This window comes from Tenebrio molitor, chromosome 2 (genome assembly GCF_963966145.1).
Source record: "Tenebrio molitor chromosome 2, icTenMoli1.1, whole genome shotgun sequence".
Taxonomy (NCBI): Eukaryota; Metazoa; Arthropoda; class Insecta; order Coleoptera; family Tenebrionidae; genus Tenebrio; species Tenebrio molitor.
The window spans coordinates 7,605,283-7,625,158 of record NC_091047.1 but is presented as its reverse complement, the minus strand read 5'-3'; the positions used below and the strand labels follow the sequence as shown (position 1 = coordinate 7,625,158).

Sequence of the window (19,876 nt, the reverse complement as noted above, 5' to 3'; positions counted from 1 at the left end):
ATAACTTTCTTAAAGTCGGATAAAACTACTTCTGGGTAATCCGCTAAGGTTCCATCATCTAAATACCATATATTCATTTGAGAATCCAAAGATAAAATAATTGGTTGAATAGCAAGACTAAAAATCATGATATTTCTTATATCGCAAGTGTTTAGAAGTGTGGACACTTGATTTTAAAATAATAAGACGTGTGGGCATTTGGCAAGTAGTGTTAAGAAATTTCTCAAATAAGTTTTTTCTAATATTTGATTTTTACAGATTAAATTTTAGTTTTTCATTAATCCATTTTTTTTAAATTACCTGCCTATGTAAAATATACCGTTTTATTGCTACCATCAATCATTCTGTAGTAGTTATTTATTATTTACGTATTAAGAGAGTAAAGAAGGAAACTCTTAGTGTTGTTACTTTACTCCAGTATGAAGTACTGATGTTGTTGTGTGTATTCAAAAAAAATCGCGTACACCTAGATATTATTTGCACGTGTAATTTTGTTGTTCTGGCGTTTATTGTGTGACACTTAAGTTATTCAAAAATGCCAGTACCAAAAGTCTCTGAACAAGAAAAGTGGGAATTTAGTGCAGCAGTCTGTGCCACGTAGTCTAAATGCAAACGCCGCCACGACCAAATATTGATGTAATATTCAAATAAAATTATCTAAAAATTAAAACAGAACCTGTCTTATAACTTTTGTCAAAATGACAAAAAAAGTCCGTTTTTAAACGATACAAAAACCTATGAAAATTGCATACTTGATTTAAATGATTTACGTGAGTTTTTTTAATACAAGTGTACAATTTTGTTTCGCTCAATTACTTCGCAAAGAAACATTTCCTTGTAAGGTTGAGAAGATTAAAACATTGTAACTGCTTAAATAAAATTTAATATTACATAAATCTTGTGTGTTTGTGTATTACACTTATACATATGTAATTTATTGTTGTAAGTGACTGAAAAACATTGAATATTTTTCATGACGTCAGATTTTAAGTCTAGTCATTTGATGACGTCGAGTTTCCATGATGCTCAACCAACCGGTCGCGTCGACCAGCAACCAGCTGCAACAAAAAATGCCTTGAGCGGTGACGAGTGACAGTTGTGTGTGTTGAGGAGTTGAGGTTAGAAATGTGACAATCCGATTTTGCAAAATGCTAAAAATTCAAAATATCAATAGTTACCAAATAATACGGCTCCTAAGTTCATCTGTGAAACCAGAAGTACAATCTAATTTAACATTACTAGAAAATACGTACATTAAAGACGACTTTACGAACGTCACAGACAAGATAATATCACACGTCGGTAAAAACATCCACATAAAAGAAAACCATCCTTTGAGCCATGTCCGTCAGAGAATTGTCAATTATTTCTACAAATGTTTCGTCAACAGTCGGGGGAATCCAGTTTTCTCGGTGTACGAAACACTGCCACCGACTGTTACAGTGGATCAAAACTTTGACAGTTTACTAACCCCAAAAGATCACCCTTCGCGCTCGAAAAGCGACTGTTACTACTTAAATCGAGATTACTTGTTGAGAGCTCACATGACTGCCCACCAGTCAGAATTGATGAAATCAGGCTTGAATAATTTTTTAATGACCGGAGATGTGTACAGAAGAGATGAAATTGACAGGACTCACTATCCAGTCTTCCACCAACTTGATGCCGTTCGACTTAAAACCAAAAACGAATTGTTCCACAAGGACCCAACACTTGAAATTTTTGAAGTTGGTAACAACACTCAAAGCACAGGAACACAACAAAAACAAGCTTGCCACACTTTGGAAGCTGTAAAATTGATGGAGCATGAGTTAAAAACCACTCTTGCAGGGTTGGCTCAGGAATTGTTTGGAGAAAAAATTGAATATCGCTGGATTGACACTTATTTCCCATTCACCCAACCTTCTTGGGAATTGGAAGTGTTCCACGAAAATAACTGGTTGGAATTGTTAGGTTGTGGGATCATGAGACAGCCAATATTGACCAATTCAGGAGTGGTTGACAGAATTGGCTGGGCTTTTGGCATAGGCCTTGAGAGAGTTGCAATGTGTTTGTACAAAATTCCTGACATTCGACTCTTTTGGTCTAATGACACAGGCTTTCTGAACCAATTTAAAGTTAATTGTAATGAAAATGTCACCTACAAAGCTGTTAGTCAGTACCCACAATGTATCAATGATCTCAGTTTCTGGCTTCCTATCGACAAAGAGTTTTCAAGCAACGATTTCTATGATTTGGCAAGAAACATTGGAGGTGATACAATAGAGCAGATTGTCCTGGTAGATGAATTCACACACCCCAAGTCTGGAAAAACTAGTCACTGTTATAGAATTATATACAGACATATGGAGAGGACTCTTGTTCAGTCAGAAGTCAATTTTATTCATAAAGAAATCGAGAAAAATGCGACTTCGCAGTTAGGTGTTCAAGTTAGATAATGTGTTATAAATATTGTATTAGGTAACTGTCAATGAATGTACAATAAAAACTTATTTTTCTTGTGAAAATTCAATTCAACCGAAGCAGCATATTGTTGCTCGAAAATGTTATTGTGAACATTCACCGTATGAAAATGTAAAAATAAAATTTGTAATTAAATTAGATCAAAAGTAGTGGTTGTGTAGTTTCCTTGGAATGCTCGTACGTTGACAGTTGAAGTTTTTTGACGTATATTTCGTTGGTAACTAGATTGTCAATTTATTCTTAATCGAGCAAAGCAATTAAAATGCAATAAGCGTGGGGCACCGCTTTGGGAATTAAATTTGCCTCCGTTCTAAACAAATATCGGATCATGCGTAATGGGTACGTCGAATTTTCCTCCGCATCTCCCTTTCCCCACCATTCAGTCAGTAGGCTGTTGTCAACCAAATGTGTTAACCCTTTGACAGTTGCGCTGTCAAGGTGTTATGTGAAACGAAATTTATAGTGTTGTTTGTGGCTAATTCTCGCTTGCCGCTCAATAAGTAGTTGCCAGTCCCCCAGCGCGTGAAGAACAAGAGAAATTACGTAAGTAGAAATGCACTTTTCTCATAAGACCGCCTAGCATTTCCGCTGAGAAAGTGCGGCGTTTGTTCGAAACGGAAATCACGGCATACTCCGATGAATCATTTGCGGTAATATCGGTGATGTCGAGTGCGCGACAGCCCCATCGGGGGTGGTCACGTCGCATCGTTTGATTCAGATAAGGGAACGCGCCCGTCTTGGTTGCCTCTACGCGATTATTGATTTTCTCGGGTCAAACAATGTAAAGTACAGTCCCAAGCAAAAAGATTTGTGCGTCGGCTGCTGTTTGTCAATTATTATTCTATGTGTCATTCTTGATCTTTCATCAGAAAAATGCCGGCACCTGCACCAGTCGCCGAAAATGGGGCTCCCAGAACCGAGCTGCAGGAATTACAGTTCAAGTCTGGGCAAGTCACCGATGAGGTAAATAGGCGAAGTGACGAACCGACACCTGTGACTAACGTTGGACTTTTTTGCAGTCTCTGGAGAGCACCCGCCGCATGATAGCGCTATGCGAAGAGGTAATTATCGAGCTTTATCTCTCACGATCAGTCAAAACTTTTAACAAGTTTTTAATGATTCCACTCTAGGTGATTAATTTCATGATAAATGTATTCCCATGATAAATGAACCGAAGTGGGGTGGCAGGATTTTTATTTTTAGTTGACTTATTTCGTAAATAACTCATCCCTTCTTTGCTCTAAGTGTAGCAATTTCCATACAATGCGACGACGTCGTTGTTCGTTCAGCCAGCGAGACGGTTTTGTTGTGTGGGGATTGTTTTCGATGTATCTCTGTGCTGCATGTCTTGCACTGTCTCTTTCTGTCCTGTGAACCGAGTCTGAGCCACTTCTGGTGCAGAGCAGGACTACCGTGGGGACGCTCTGCTGAAGAACGGGGGGTCGATTGGGACGGTTGCGGTGTGCTTACATGGACTCGATGTTGTGGTAGCGGTAGCCCTGCAAGTGTGCCTGTGTTTGTGCTGTGTTACGTGTACAGATATGAGATTATATATATACCCACACGCACTTTCGCACACACACACTCGCAGACTACAGTTGAATATTTGATCCGCGACCAACGCCACCTCACCACCGTCAGTCAAACCAGTGGATTCGAAAAATTTACAAAACCCATAAGCCCATCCGTTCATTCTTCCATCGATATCGAACAGACAAAGATGACTTCAACAAGTCATCCTTGCATTCACATTTTTCAAGAAACAATATTTTGCTTTTTTACGTCGTCAAATTCCAAAAATCATCTCTCACTACGCACCCACTCTTTGATGTTTATCAAAATCATCTTTTTTTAAAGAAAATTCCTTCAGTACTTTCACGATCCTCTGCCACAGAGAAGAACGTTAATCTCGTCTTGATTCGTGGCCAAGTTTGTTTTGTTTCGTTGCTTTCGCGATCCAAGTCGGCTAATATTCAAAGTTCCTCCAACGAACGACGATCTAAAGGAACATTTTATCTGAATCATACTCTTTCGGGTTTAATACATTTTTATTCATTCGATTCTAGTAAAGTACATTTTTTTTTTCGGCGAGGTCTCAGCCCTTCACCGCATGTCATCTTTAAACAAAATTGAAATTTTGTCTGCATCGACATTTTTTCATCCGTACTACACCAACTCTCCCTAGTGCTTGCCGTTATTTATACTGTCGATAGTAAAACAAATTGCTTTGGAGTGTGTTCTGTCTGTAAAACAGTTTCTAAAAGCAAGGGTGCAACTTTTATCTTCACATGTTTTGTTGTGTTTCTTTTTTAATTCTGTAAAAAGGAATGTTTAGTCGATCTGTCAACGTTCACGTTTATGTCTGGTTTTCCAATTTTATGGCAATTTTATTACAACTTTTAGTCACATTTTTTGTTTACACTTTGTTTGATTAGTTTCCTGTAATTTTTTCGAATCCACCCGAGTTAATGACGTTGAGGGGGCGCACGTTTGGGAAGGTGTCGCCGGTCGCGTCGTACGGTTTAATGACATTTTGGCTTATCGTCACATCCACGCTTGCCGGGCTACCCGTTCCACTCGCTCTTACTCTACCTTGTAAATTCTCTTCTCTGTCTCTCCGTACCGAACATTAATATACTGAGTGCTTATCTGTAGCGGGCGTGTACCACTTAACATATATACTAACATACAGTGTACACTTGTTTTGTGCTGCTGTAGAGCAAGGAGGCTGGAATCCGAACCTTGGTCGCTCTTGATGACCAGGGAGGTGAGTCTCTCTCCACTCTCACTCCATCATACTTAACCCAGTCCATCATTTTACCCGATATCCGTCATTGTGACTCGCTCTACTTGTTGTGTACTTCATCTCACTCTGGGAGGGCGCCACCGGTAGTCAGTCCGGTCAGCACACGCACCCCACGCTGCTGACTGGCGGATTGTACAGTGGCGCCACCCATCTTCATTCTGAATGTGGTGTATTTTCATATTAAACGTACTGTAAGGTTACATGAGATATGATACTGACAAGACTACATTTTGGAGTTCTGAAACACTTAACTTGCATTTCGACATACACGTTTCGCATGCCTTTGTCGCTTTAGCTTGTCTTATTGCTTCCACTTTTTGTGTGTGATTTCGGCTTCGTACCACCTCTTTTTTAATATATGAGTGTTGTTGTATAAATAGTGGTGTGCTGTTTTGTTGGTGTTGTTGTGTAAGTATGCTACTAGCACTGTGATGTTGTAGAGTACCGAAGCCGGCACCAAGACTATGGAAATGCTGGATCATCAAGGCGGTAAGCAGTCGAAAAGTTTTGGGAGGCGTTGAATTAACAATGCTTTCGTTGGGGATCTAATTGATCTAACCGTCTTGCAATGCGGTCTTCGCCGGATTGTCGAAGACCCCGTTGTAATCGTGTTGTTCTTATTTTGTTTTGTACCTCCGTTGGGCTAACAGGTCTAATATTGCAAATCCATAGATGTACTCGTAGATCCTTTCTGGTGGAGTAACCCCCTTTAGGTGTTGGTACGAAGGAACTAACAACTGCCGGTCGGGCGAACACATCAAATTGTGCTTGTGTTCGCCTGTCTGTCTCTCGATTCTTTACACGGGGAGAACATGGTGAGAACGGGCGCAGGTTATCCAAGCTGATTGTCTTGATGTTTGTAGAGCCACGAGGTCGGGATGAAAACCCTGGTCATGCTGGATGAACAGGGCGGTAAGCATACTATCTAGTCTCGCTGTGTCTCTCTTTTTATTCCAATTCACCCACCGATTTTACAATTAACTGAACAAATTCTCACCCCTTAGATCCGTACCACACGACATTCTCAGTTTAATTTCATGCCCTCCCGATCTTACCCAACAGTACAAATTATAACGACACGGTCATTCAGTTGTGCAGGACGATTTGCCGAGAAAATGAAGGTAAGAATGGTGTTCGCGCTGACATGCCGTTGCGAATTGTTTTCTCTCGATTCCAAAACCTTTAGTCATTCGGAAAAATTAGAAGCCCCAGATGGATTTATGTTCGAGTTGTGTCCGCTCGATTTAACCGAATCAGACGTAGAGTTTTACGCGTTAAATCAGTTCACCTTTGATGCAAGAAATTTCCGTTGGATCGCTTGATCCCTCACTTACTATTTATTTCCCGTATGAGTGAAGCGAAGGAGCGACAAATTGTAAGGAGAGGAGGAACGAAATTAACTTTCCATTCATAGATGCGTGAGCGTGTTGGTATCGAAGTTGAAATTCCTCGAGTGGTTCACGATGTTGATTCATTGTCTCAAAGTTGAGATTGAGTTTGTGATCGAAAATGATCGTGGAACGTATTTCAAATAAACTACAGACTGAAAGTTTCAGTCTTGGGAGGATATTGAGGAGATAAGTTATGAAAATGTGCCCTTGTTTGTCTTTTTTCCGTAAAGATTAAATGTACGAGGACTGTCGAGTGGAAAATTGATACAGGCGCATTCTATTGTTCCTCAATATGAACGCAACGATCATAAAGTTTTTGCAGTTTGGAAAATTTATCTGAAAAAATGTGATCCACGACAGACTTCAAATTTTTCGATTTTCAAGTCTTTCAGTATGAAGAAATCACTGGAAGCTAGGTCTGGGCTGTATGGGGGATGATTGATTTCTTCAAATACCACTCGGTAAAAACGTAAGATTTAAACAGGTGATCCGTAATCCGTAGTGCGTTCACAATCGACTCTTCACGCCAACTTTGACCGGAAATTTAAATGAAAAAATGAAAAATGAAAAAAATTAATAAATCAAGTAAGTTATGACTATCATGGTCCAATTGGCAGTAAATATTGCCGTTTTTGACAACTGTCAAGTTTCTCTCTTGGAGTTTTGAGGACTTAAATATGTTTTTTAACGCCCGTCAAAAAAAGTGCAAGTTTTTTCATTCATTTGCGTTCATAAAATACGTGATTTTTGAATCGGTCAAGAAGCGTTAAAAAAAGTGCCATTGCGGTTCATTTTTGGACGCATTTTGCGTTAAAAATGTGCCGTAACGTGTCATTTTTAACGGAGTTATAAAATTTTTCATTTCATAATTAGTAGTTTTTTTAACAAGTTCGTATGTAAATTGGGATTTTTTTGGCATGAGTGGGCCAATTTAAAACGCGAGTAGAACGAGTGTTTTAAAGGTCCACGGGTTCACACAGGAGAAAATGTTCAAATTTTGAGTGTCGAAAAAATTGTTACCTAAACTTACGGGCGCCAAAAATTTTTTGTATGCAACTCGTTAGTAAAGTATCTTTTTTTTACTCGGTGGATTTGGGCACTCGCTTCGCTCGAGCGGCAAGTTTTCCTTCTCGTAAAAAAAAGTGTTACTTTACTCACTTGTTGCATAAATAACTATTCTTTGATTTTTTGATCGCACAATAATAGTTCTGTGCTTATTATATATTTATTATCAATTCCCACCATCTACCCTTACAGTTAATAATAACATGATCAATATTATAATTAATCCATAATGCAACACTTCCGTTAACAGACATCATCATTGTTATTGATTGATAATAACGAGTCTCACTTGATAAATACTTCCGTGTTACATGGAGGCGTTTTAAAAAATATTTTCAAAAGAAAAGAGTAAAGTGTGTTGTGCTGTTGAAAAAAAGACATTGGATTAATTTCATTGTCCATGTTTTGTGTTAATTACCAACAGTTAAATAATTCTTTTTTAAACAGATTTTTACTAAAGAAAACGGTGTTCAGGTTGAATAATTATGCAACAAAAATTAATATTTTAAAAACAGTAGATTTTTTAAAAATTATTATCAGTTTGTGGGTAAATAAATAGCAGTGAAATATTAATAGATTCATAAAATAAAATAATAAATCTACTACTATTAAAAGGAACTACTGAAAGTGGTAAGATATAAACTTTATTGAACCAAAACATTTATACAGGGTCATTATAAATGATTGTCCCATCGCAGTCGGCGTTAGTGACGTAGTTGAATGTGCCGTAGCCTCATACAATGAGGGACATGGAATCCTGGGCAGTCTACTATTGTCATTTCAAAAAGTGTCAATGTAAATGCACCTTTACAGTCATTGTGATTGATATTTTCAATAAAACTGCCAAGTTAACTTTAGCTTGGTTATGAGTAGCTAAGGTATGGTTTAGAAATTTTGACGACTGAATGATACATCTGCCCAGTTTTCCGTGTCTCCAATAGTACATGAGTGAGGGCACCACGGGCGGCTGTGGAAATCTGTCTACTAGTTTGTCTAACGTTGCGAGGCTGGCGGCACATCCAAAATTTGTGTGGGTTTTCAACGCCAACTGCAATGAGACAATTATTTATAATGATTCTGAATACATAATTCAGTTGCAAAAAAAAATAGTGAAATAGATGCACAAGGTGTTTTAATAAACCTTTAAATGGAAGAGGTGTACTAAAATATGAAATCATGAAGTCTTATAAAAAAGAATATAAAATGATAACGGAAATTTGTGATAAGGAAAATTTTTATTAATGATGCTTAATAATTGCGCTGCAAGAGAATGATGTGTTTAAATGTTTGTACAAAATTGACGCCCGTTTACGATGTGTTGTATAGACATTTAATAAAACGCGTTCTTAATATGTAGTAACAAAACTGCGTAATATTTTCAGTAGATTCTGGAACAGAACTGAACATCGCACAAAGTTGAACACCATACGGAAATTTCCGTGGCAACAATAAAAATTCAAGACCGGCGAGTCAGCAGCGAACCCTTTGCTAATGTAACATAACCCCGGGATATGTGAACCCTTTCCAAATCGTTCTGCACAACTCTCCCATATCCTCCTCAAAATAACAACGTGCCCAAAACAAATCAATGGAGTACAGCCAACAGTTGAAATGTTTTTATCTTGTCACTTTTACGTGTTCGCGTTATTTTCGAGTCAAGCAGTGTGGATGAAAACATTTCAACCGGAACCGTTGCCAGTAAAAACGTTGTAATGGATAATATAATACATGATTCAAAGACAACCACATACATGAAGGATTAACACTGTCGAAGTAAGTTAACACTAACTCACATAACCGTTAAACGTGTATATTTCACACTGTCAGTTCTCTTGATTATATTTCCCAGCTCAGGCCGTTCTTATAAACATCTCGAGTAGCATGGACTTTACTGAAAACTAGTTTGCTTACTAACTACATCTAGAAGTGTAGTGCATTAACCGGACCCTTGGACGCGGCCTCCGGCTCTCCCCGGGCCGCTTCCGGGGGTCCCCCGAGTAGAATAGAGGCATGTGCATGCGGTTTGTACCAACTCTCGACACACACACATCCAACCAACGCATACACGTTTCGAGATAGCGAGTTGATGTGCTAAAAGTCATCTCGGAGTCGAACGGGTGTTAATCGAAGTCGGTGTTGCGCAGAGCAACTGGACCGCATCGAGGATGGCATGGACCAAATCAACACCGACATGCGGGAAGCCGAAAAGAATCTCACCGGGATGGAAAAATGTTGCGGCCTTTGCGTTTTACCCTGTCAGAAGTGAGTCGGTTTCGGCGTTCGATCGCAGCGCGCCAGACGGTTTTATGTGATCTGTGTCGCAGGGGCTCATCGTTTAAAGAGGACGAGGGCACATGGAAGGGCAACGACGACGGCAAGGTCGTCAACAACCAGCCGCAGAGGATGATGGACGACCGCAACGGTCTGGGACCGCAAGGCGGATACATCGGCCGCATCACCAACGACGCGCGCGAAGAAGAGATGGAAGATAACATGGGACAAGTCAACACCATGATCGGAAACTTGCGCAACATGGCCATCGACATGGGCTCCGAATTGGAAAACCAAAACAGACAAGTTGATCGTATCAATCTCAAGGTAATTGTCGCGCTTTTTCGCTACTATTCGTTTGATATTGTGCTAGCACTGGATTTTATATTAATTTCATTTAACACTAAATCGGTAAGTAAGTCTGATTTAGTTACGATACTGTGAGGGGGAGGTTTTTTAAATTATTCGTTTAGAAACTAAGTCCGATCCTACTTAAAAGACAAAAGTCAGAAAATTAAACCCAACAAAGTTTTTTGCATTTTTCTTTTGTTCTTTTGTTTTTCTTTCTCGAAAGAAAAAAATGGTATGAACAATTACATATTTATCATTGTCAGAAATCAATAGTACTAAGCGTATTGGTTTTGTTATAAAAATAATCTAAATAATCTGTAATGTATCATTTGCTATAAACTGGTATTACTAATCCTGATGACTGATACTGAATCATATTTTTTTTACAACAAAATAAATCGAAAACAATTGAAAATTATATTTAGTTACTTCAGTTCAAAAATAAAGTTCCTTTTTATAAATTAGATTTTTAATTGGAGAAACATTATAACAATTAAGTTCCGTTACAAAGAAGTAACATTATTATTTGCAAAATCAATGATTATTGTTATGGAGTAATTTGCTTTTGTCTTTAATAACAATAATGATAATCATAAAAATATAAACAGAAAACGTGTATTACGATTAATTACGAATGTTCATGTTATTTGCAAGGGTGGTTCATCATTTGTTCTCTTCAACATAGAAGCGCAAGACTAGGAAAATTCAAACAATTTTATTTCACCCAAGACACTAATTTATTTGGTGTAACGATGCATAATGCTTTGATATTCTTGTGAAAAAAATATCTTTTGGTTTCCTCCATCATACTGCTTCATCGTTCAGAAAACGTCTACGACGAAAATGTTCTTTTAAATCAGGGAATAAAACAATTAAGGAAGATTAGATTAGGCGAATAATTTTGCACGAAATTCAGCTCTCGTAAGCTGAAATGTTGTGATGCAACAGCATTCTTTCCGTTTTTGCTTTTTTTTCAAGCTTAGGATCCCAAGACCTTATAATTTTATCGATACATTTTTATTTTACATAAAAAATGTATTACTTAACAACAACACGAGAACTAACTATGTCGTATTTTTTAAATCTAATGTCGGTTAGTTGGAGTGTTGTTGCTTAAGGTAACAAAGCTCTCGTGTGGTAAAATAAAAACTTATCTAGAGAAAATTAGAAGGTCGCGGGATAATCAATTGATTATTTCCTGAACCGAATTTAATGAAGAACGCAAAATACAAGGAAACTTTATTAATTATAATTAATTAATGCAGTAGTTCTTCCTCATTAACAAAACAGGGCATTTATCGAAGGTAAAATAACAAGACCTAATTTTTTTTATCCGATAAATTTTTCAATTTTACGAAGACTTTTTGCTTTGTTTGACAATTTTACGAGTTGAATTTCGGCATTTTTATCCAAAGGTTAAACCCTCGAGCTAAAGCTCTCGGGTCTAACCAGAATAAAGAGAGCTTTAGCTCGAGGGTTTAACCTTTGGATAAAAATGCCCAAGTTCAACTCGTAAAATTGTCTAAAGCAAAAATGTTTAAGGAAAATTGGGAAATTTATCAGATTGGTATAAAAAATGAGGTCGTGTTATTTTTGGCAAGATTAATTCCAGAATAAGTACAAACTTTAACGTTAATTATTTATTTATAATACTTACAGTTATTAAAAACACAATTTGAAAATCTGACAAGAGTAGCATGCAATTTTAATCACTTTTGACAGATGACAGAGTAGCAGAACGTTTTAACCGCGATAAACATTTTCGATTGGATGAAAGCAAGCGCTCTGATTGGCTGAACTCGCACGTTTGATGTATGAATTAATCGCCGGAAGATTGACGATTTACGTGATTGGTTCAAAATTCAAATTTTACGTATTGTCTAGAAATTTAACAAGAAAAACTGTCACCGCAAAAAATTGTCAGCTGACAGTTTTTTTAACACAAATTTCCGGTAACAGTGCTTGATTTCTTAAAATAAAAAATTGTCTGGAGAAAAAAGTTCGAGTGTAATTCGACGAGATAAGTTTGTGACTGGGTAAAAAAACCAAATTAATAATAATTGTATAATATTTATTTATTTTATCAGGTTTTATAGATTTTTTAGTTAATAGTTGTTTTATTATCTCTGAAAATTAATTTAACTTGACCCTTCTCGGTTATAGTAAAGCATTCCATGAGAAGTCCAAGAAACTAATGTTACTGTCAATTGAGAGACCATTATTGGTTAATGAACAGTTTTTCATTTATCAGTCAGCTCCTTCTGAACTAGGGACAATAAATGATGAACCACCCTCGTGCATTGATTGCCAATATATCTGTCGAAGAAAAGAAAGATAAAAACAACGATAAAATTAAATAAAACGCAATTAGTTGAGATCTGAGTTATCTAACAATAAGAATGATCATGGGAAGAAGAATTAATTTGGAATAATTTACTAAATGATTCTTGGCAACAATGGGATTGTCGATATTAGACAGGAAATGATTAATATTAATTTTATGCCATGGCGAAAACAATTTAAGAAAATTATACGCAGAAGTTCTGCAGAAAATAATACTGGTGTGTTTTTATATTTTCCGTCAATTGTCATTTTAATTTTCTACTGGTAAGTTCAACACGAGAACGCAAACGTTGCGAGATGAGAGAAGTGTTGCAAAATACAAACGATGATATTTTTTTTGTGATGACCGTCATATTAACCGGCCGCAGGACTGCCGTTGCGTCGCCACCAGAATTTAAATAGCCTCCCCCGGCGTGTTAAGCTTTTTGAATAAATTGGTTCCTTATTTGCGTGCACTGGAAGTTGGCATTTTAATGCATCCTTGGTCAGGTCTCGGCCTATCGCTTTTTATTTTCTCTCTTCTTTTCAAAAAGCTTCTACAGATCGACAAAACGAAAAATGTTTTTCAATCGAGCGATGACGTTTTCGCGCTAGCATTACTGAAGAATGACCTTGATAATTTTTGCTTGAATTTTAATAATCTGGATGTTGTTTGTTTACATTGCCGTTCACTCCACGACACTACATCTACTCGTGTACACCTACTTTACCGATGGTCCAGGGCGAGTCCAATACAATAAGGATAGGGGCGGCCAACGAGCGTGCCCACGATCTTCTCAATTAAGACACACAACACAGAAACACTAATATTATTACAGACATTGATTGCAAACCCGATCCGTTCCCACGTTCTGACCATCATTATCTTAAAATTGTGACAATAACTACCAGGTTTTTGTTGTTTCGTCAAGTTCGTTGTAGTTTCTTGTCTTTGTTACGTTAGTGTTTTTTGGCCACAGTACCGGAGCGGATCGGGTTGGGCCGTAGTTATTTTTTGTGATGGGGCACACTGGTTATATGTTTGTTGGTTAGGGTGAAAGCAACGAAACGCGCATTGCAGTGGCAAACCAGCGTGCCAACAAACTCCTCAAGTCCTAAGGGGAGTGGGACACAAGTCGCCTTTTATACTCTTCTATCAATTCTCGATGTTATGGCTTAGTATTATCTAGTTTACGAGTATTACTACAACATCATTATAATGTCAGGTAGTTAATATTTAAAAAATCATGGCCCTTGCTACGCTGCATCCAGTAGAGCTAACCGTTTAGTGTGTCCGTCTGTTTTAAGAGTTCATTTAACGATACGCGATCAATTACGTTCCTAATTCTGGTCATTTCTAACACTGTAACGCTTAGCATCCACGTATTAGCTCTTCGTAAAACTGTCGCTAGTTAGGATAAAGCACAATATTCGCACACTTCCTGGATTAAATCCCGCATTCTGATTCTTTCATCGGTCAAAAAAAAAAACAAGAAAACTCAAATTTGGGATGTCTGCTTTGGACGCCGATCCGGCGATCGGATTTTTTCAAGGTGTGGTGCTAATTGCCGGCGCTTGCTTAGCTCTAGTTTGTAACTTGTACCAAGTATTCAGATTCAAAATACCCTAAATGTGATGTGAATTTTGGAAGATTCGAATTTGTTGAGTCCACATTGTACATAATATTGTCCCAGCAACTGTATATATTGTTGGTATATGCTCTAGTATCACATCGGAACTTACCCGGTCGGTTAGATTTTCATTTTAATTATTGAACACTCAAATCGATTCGTTTTTATGTAAAGGGTGAGCTCGACTGTTGTTTTCGTTCAAGTTTGGAACAGTTTTTGTAGAGACGTTACGGGAATTGAAAGTGGAGGCCTGAAAGGCTTGCAGCATTTTTCTAATTGAAATGCAATCGCAATAATTAGTCATATCGAGATTGTTCCCAAAAGGGCGTGAATGTTTTCGTCCTGTCCTGGCATCTTCCATTATTTAAAAACAAGTCTATTGATTTTATTTTTTATGTATAATAATTTTAGTTCTAGTGTTAGTTTTTTGATAGTATAAGGCGGACGAGTGATATGTACTTAATAAGAAATGATTTATTAATTTGCTCGCTGCTGTGAAGTTCAACAATAGAACGCCAACATTGCGAGATGAGAGATGTGTCACATTAGCCGGTCGTAGGGCTGCATAGCCTCCGGCGTGTTAACCGTTTTCAATAAATTCGTTCTTTATTTGCGTACACTGGAAGTTGGCATTTTAATGCACCCTTGGACTGATTCTCTTCCTGCCGATCGCTTTTTATTTTCTCTCTTCTTTTCAAAAAGCTTCCACAGATCGACGAAACGAAAAACGTTTTTCAATCGAGCGATGACGTTTCGTGCTAGCATTACTGAAGAATGACCTTGATGATTTTTGCTTGAATTTTAATAATCTGGATGTTGTTTGTTTACATTGCCGTTCACTCTACGACACTACATCTACTCGTACATACCTACTTTACCGATGGTCCAGGGCGAGTCCAATGCAACAAGGATAGAGGTGGCCAACCAACGTGCCCACGATCTTCTCAAGTAGACACACAACACAGAAACACTAATATTATTACAGACATTGATTGCAAACCTGATCCGTTCCCACGTTCTGATCATCATAATCTTGAAATTGTGACAATAACTACCGGGCTTCTGTTGTTTCGTTGAGTTCCGTTTTAGTTACTTTTGATATTCTTTTTTTTTTTCTTGTGTTTTTTTTTTTGCGGGAGCGGATCGGGTTGGGCCGTAGCTATTTTTTGTGATGGGGCACACTGGTTATATGTTTGTTGGTTAGGGTGAGAGCAACGAAACGCGCATTGCAGTGGCAAACCAGCGTGCCAACAAACTCCTCAAGTCCTAAGGGGAGTGGGACACAAGTCGCCTTTTATACTCTTCTATCAATTCTCGATGTTATGGCTTAGTGTTATCTAGTTTACGACTATTACTACAACATCATTATAATGTCAGGTAGTTAATATTTAAAAAAAAATCATGGCCGGTTCTACGCTGCATCCAGTAGAGCTAACCGTTTAGTGTGTCTATCTATTTTAATAGTTCATTTAACGATACGCGATCAATTACGTTCCTATTTCTGCTCATTTTTAACACTGTAACGCTTAGCATCCACGTATTAGCTCTTCGTAAAACTGTTGCTAGTTAGGATAAAGCACAATATTTGCACACTTCCTGGATTAAATCCCGCACTCTGATTCATTCATCGGTTAACCAAAAAAAAAGGAAAACTCAAATTTGAGATGTCTATTTTGACGCCGATCCGGCGATCGGATTTTCTCAAGGTGTGGTGCTAATTGCCGGCGCTTACTTAGCTCTAGATTGTAACTTGTACCAAGTATTCATATTCAAAATACCTAAATGTGATGTGAGTTTTGGAAGATTCGAAATTGTTGAGTCCACATTGTACATAAGAAAGTCCCAGTAACTGTATATATTGTTGGTATATACTCTAGTATCACATCGGAACTTACCCGGTCGGTTAGATTTTCATTTAAATTATTGAAACTGTCAAATCGATTCGTTGTTTTTATGTAAAGGGTGAGTTCGTCGAGAATTGTTTTTGTTCAAGTTTGGAACAGTTTATGTAGAGTCGTTAGGGGAACAGGAAGCGGAAGCCTGAAAGGCTTGCAGCCTTTTTCTAGTTGAAATGCAAATCACTGTGATTAGTCATATCCAAATTGTTCCCAAAAGGGCGTGAATATTTTTGTCCTGACATCTTCCATTATTTCAAAAAAAGTCTACTGATTTTATTTTTTAATTATGTACAGTAATTTAAGTTCTAGTGATAGTATTAAGACGGACGAGTGATATTTACTTAATAAGAAATGATGGGTTGCGTCATCGAAATGCTCAAAGCATCTTGGTGAAGTGACTGATGCTGAATTTTTTATTTATTGTCTTAGCAAAATAGACAAGCTTCTTAGTCATTTGGCATTCAAGTCGATCATAGTAATAAATTATTTATATTATTGCATAAACATGTATTCTAATAATGTATAGAGTAGATGATTTCAAATTACAAAATAAAAATGTATTATTCAACAGTCGCGTTTTAATTCTCGAACGCCTCGTGCTCGTCGATGATTTTCTCGATGTATCTCCTAAATTCGCCGTAGAGATCCTCGCACTCCGCGTTGTACGAAGGATCGAACATTTTTCCTTCGGGATTCTCCTTGAACAGATACTCCGCCAGAAAGTCGACGGGATCGTCGGGCTTGAGCGTCGCGAGCTCGATCAAGCCTTTGGTGAGCGTGGGGAAGACGTACTTCATCAAGTAGTGCCTCAGCGGTTCGCTCTGGGCCACCAAGATCTTCTCCTCTTCCATCTGCAACTTCTCCAACGTTTCGGTCCAAGCTTCCATCTTGTTTTTGCGTTCGTCTTCCGCTTTTTCCAGTTCGAGTTGTTTGTTTAGTTCGGCCTTTTCCAGAGCTAGTTGGCGCTCTTGTTCCTCCAATTTTCGCAGTTCTTCCTCCTCTTCTGGCGTCAAACCAAAAGTCGACGGTGGACCCATTTTGTTCGCTATCAAGTTGAATTCTTCTTGATTGTCGTCGTCTTTCACCTCCAACAGAAGTATGTCGACTTCCAGCTCGTCGAAGTAATTGAGAACTGTATTGTCGTCTGTGTTGAGCTCTCGAAACTTCTCGAGTCTTTCTAAAATATTATCTTCGGCGTAAGGAGTATCCTAAAAGAAACTGATAAATAATTCTACAGTCAGGGGTTTATTGCGTTTACTTTTATTTCTTCCTCTTGCAGCGTCATGATTCGTTCGGTGATGAATTCATCCGTTGCCACCAAACTGACCACGAGATCCGGTAGAATTTTATCTCCGTCCGGAACTTCTGCTGCTTCTTCTTCTTCTCCTCCCGCATTTTGGCTTTGACCAAACAGTTCTTTAGCCTAAAAGAGTATGTGAAGACAAGTTTCTCATTTTTTTCCAAACCATCTACTTGCTCAGTTATCCTTGGATAATCATCGAGGACGTAACCCCTATTTTGGCAAAAATTTTTCGCCAAATATGATCTTAACAAACCTACAATATAATCGTCAGGTATGTTCTGTATTCCACCCTCCATAAACATCTCGATTTCTCTTATTTGTTCCAAGATCTGTTGCGGATCTTCCTCTTCTTCCATTTCTTCCATATCCTCTTCGCCGAGGAACTCGGTGTCCTCCAGCTTTGGTTTTTCGGGTTTGACCAAGCTTTCCTTCTACACAATATTATCAAAATAGACCCATCTAGTGTATCATACTCGTACCCAAATTTTTATGTAGTCGTCCAACATCGTGGGAATAGAGATGTACTTGCTGTGGTAATATTCACATACTTTCTTGGCCAGGTGAGTTTTTCCAGAACCTGGAGGTCCATGTAGGACTATCTTCACAGGTCTTAGATTTCTTCTCATCCTGAATTCTCGCACGATTTGATTCATGTTTTCGGCAATGTTTGAGTCGCTTTGCCACTCTATCTGAAGATTTTCCACGAGAAAAACAGGTTCCATGTTAACGTTGACCGAAAACTTGTCAAAAATCGTTTGCTAAAAATCGAACATTTTTAGAAAATTCGCAGACGTGGCCCGAAACCGTTACAGTCATGTTTTTGATCAGGAAGGCCTCTTCGGCGATCACGTTGGTGACTTTGTTGTCAGATAAGGCTTTGCTGAGACTCCTAATGAACTGCTTTAGAGTTGTAGGTGTCTGCTCTACGGCCAAAATGTACTGAGGTTTGGAGGGTGTCCTTTCCATCAAGCCGTGCAGAGCTCTGGTAAGTACCATTTAATTTAGCAAAGTAACGCTACTTAAGTATTAATCTGTACTTAGCAAAGTCCCTGACGTGAATAAATGGGATGGTGTTGGTGCCGTTGTTAAAAAGCGGAAGAACTTCGTTGTACCAAGCCATTCTGAAGAAAAAATCCAAACTGTCTTCTTCTTCTCCGTACGTCAGGCCGGTACACACGACATAAGTTTTCAGTTTTTCTTTGTACTGAATAAAATGAAAATTGAAAAAACTGAATTCTCCGTAAACGTGATTGTTACTTTTTTGCCAATTTTTATGACTTCTTTTTCGCAATTGTAATGATCCCTGTAGTTGGGATGCGGTCGTCTTTTTTTATAGTCCACTTCCGAAAAAGGAAGTTCTGGATCGTCCTGAAAAATATCGTAAATACAACACAGCCTGATTTCGTTTGACCTACAGGGTCCAGAGGTTTTGTCAAGCCCCAAGTCATCATGGTTGATATTAGAATAAATATTTTCACTTCAGCGAAATGTTCGTAAGTTTTGGGTCCGATTCTATTGACTTCGTCTAATTGTTCTGTGAGAATGGACAACGCCTTGAGTGCCTTGCTTATTTCGCTGGGGTATTTGCTTATGTCGTAAATTATGTAGCCACATCTCAGGATCTCGTCACGGAAATGTTCGTCGTTTTCGTCAATTGTATAAAGAATGTCTTCAGTTGGCTCTTTGAAACGAGCACTCAGTGTGCCGATAACTTCGTACTTGTTTGTGGGAAGATTTTCAGCTGTGGGTTTCGGTGGTGCCTCTTCACCTTCTCCAAGACCTTCTTCAGCACCTCCACCTTGCATAAGTTTCGTCAATCCATAAATTTGGTCAGTAATAAACTAAAACTGTCAAGTGGATTTATCTAATTTGCAAAATTTGGGAGGTTTACGGCTGAGAAGTACTTCGCATGAAAACTGTCAACATGATTGATGAAGACTTTGTATGGCTTGTATACTTCAGATTCTGCTTCTTGTGCAACTTGTTCGTCAGATGTATGGCGCCCTTCAGGCTCCGGATCTTTATGAACTTGATCCTCTGACATATTATCAAATTATTTGATAAGTTTGTTACTATAGTTGCATAAGTCCGTAGAACGATACATGGTGCGATTTATTAAAATTTTCAATTTTTTCTGATAGAAACTATTTGTCATTATGTTAGTAATTATAGTAAAAAGTTCTACTCGTTACAACGAAATTTACTATCGTGTTTTTTCTTAAATATACTAAATTTAAATTACTCCGGACTCCGGTCCTGTCTTTTATTTTTGACGTTAACAGTCGTACCAACCAGTCCAAGTTCAACAACACTCAAATTTGCACCTTTGCACGTTATTGTTCGAAAAGAAAATTTTTCTTGTTTATTAAAAAAGA

General features: G+C 38.0%; 3 protein-coding genes across 9 annotated transcripts; 2 read left to right on the top strand and 1 right to left on the bottom strand.

Moving 5' to 3' along the window:
- The first annotated feature begins 1,068 nt into the window (after nucleotides 1–1,068).
- Nucleotides 1,069–3,006, top strand: PheRS-m (Phenylalanyl-tRNA synthetase, mitochondrial). Its single transcript, XM_069038783.1, has one exon. It carries the CDS (start codon nucleotides 1,149–1,151, stop codon nucleotides 2,436–2,438), a length of 1,290 nt encoding a protein of 429 aa, XP_068894884.1. The 5' UTR covers nucleotides 1,069–1,148; the 3' UTR covers nucleotides 2,439–3,006.
- Nucleotides 2,849–16,766, top strand: Snap25 (Synaptosomal-associated protein 25kDa). 7 transcript variants are annotated; one of them, XM_069038788.1, is made up of 7 exons: nucleotides 2,849–3,006; nucleotides 3,333–3,426; nucleotides 3,483–3,524; nucleotides 5,182–5,230; nucleotides 9,870–9,987; nucleotides 10,050–10,323; nucleotides 13,723–16,766. In XM_069038788.1, exons 2-7 carry the CDS (start codon nucleotides 3,337–3,339, stop codon nucleotides 13,786–13,788), a joined length of 639 nt encoding a protein of 212 aa, XP_068894889.1. In that variant the 5' UTR covers nucleotides 2,849–3,006; nucleotides 3,333–3,336; the 3' UTR covers nucleotides 13,789–16,766. The 7 variants fall into 7 exon arrangements, with proteins under 7 accessions (XP_068894889.1, XP_068894887.1, XP_068894892.1 ...); XM_069038786.1 differs by lacking the exon at nucleotides 5,182–5,230 and adding an exon at nucleotides 6,133–6,181 and having other exon boundaries at nucleotides 2,850–3,006; XM_069038791.1 differs by lacking the exon at nucleotides 5,182–5,230 and adding an exon at nucleotides 6,133–6,181 and having other exon boundaries at nucleotides 2,850–3,006; nucleotides 13,412–16,766.
- Nucleotides 16,508–19,811, bottom strand: LOC138123929 (adenylate kinase 7-like). Its single transcript, XM_069038779.1, has 9 exons — nucleotides 19,393–19,811; nucleotides 18,917–19,342; nucleotides 18,759–18,869; nucleotides 18,539–18,705; nucleotides 18,312–18,483; nucleotides 17,981–18,259; nucleotides 17,672–17,932; nucleotides 17,457–17,621; nucleotides 16,508–17,406 (listed from the first exon to the last, which is right to left on the bottom strand). The coding sequence occupies exons 1-9, from the start codon at nucleotides 19,543–19,545 to the stop codon at nucleotides 16,777–16,779; spliced, it is 2,364 nt and encodes a 787-aa protein (XP_068894880.1). The 5' UTR covers nucleotides 19,546–19,811; the 3' UTR covers nucleotides 16,508–16,776.
- Between the last annotated feature and the right edge of the window lie 65 nt (nucleotides 19,812–19,876).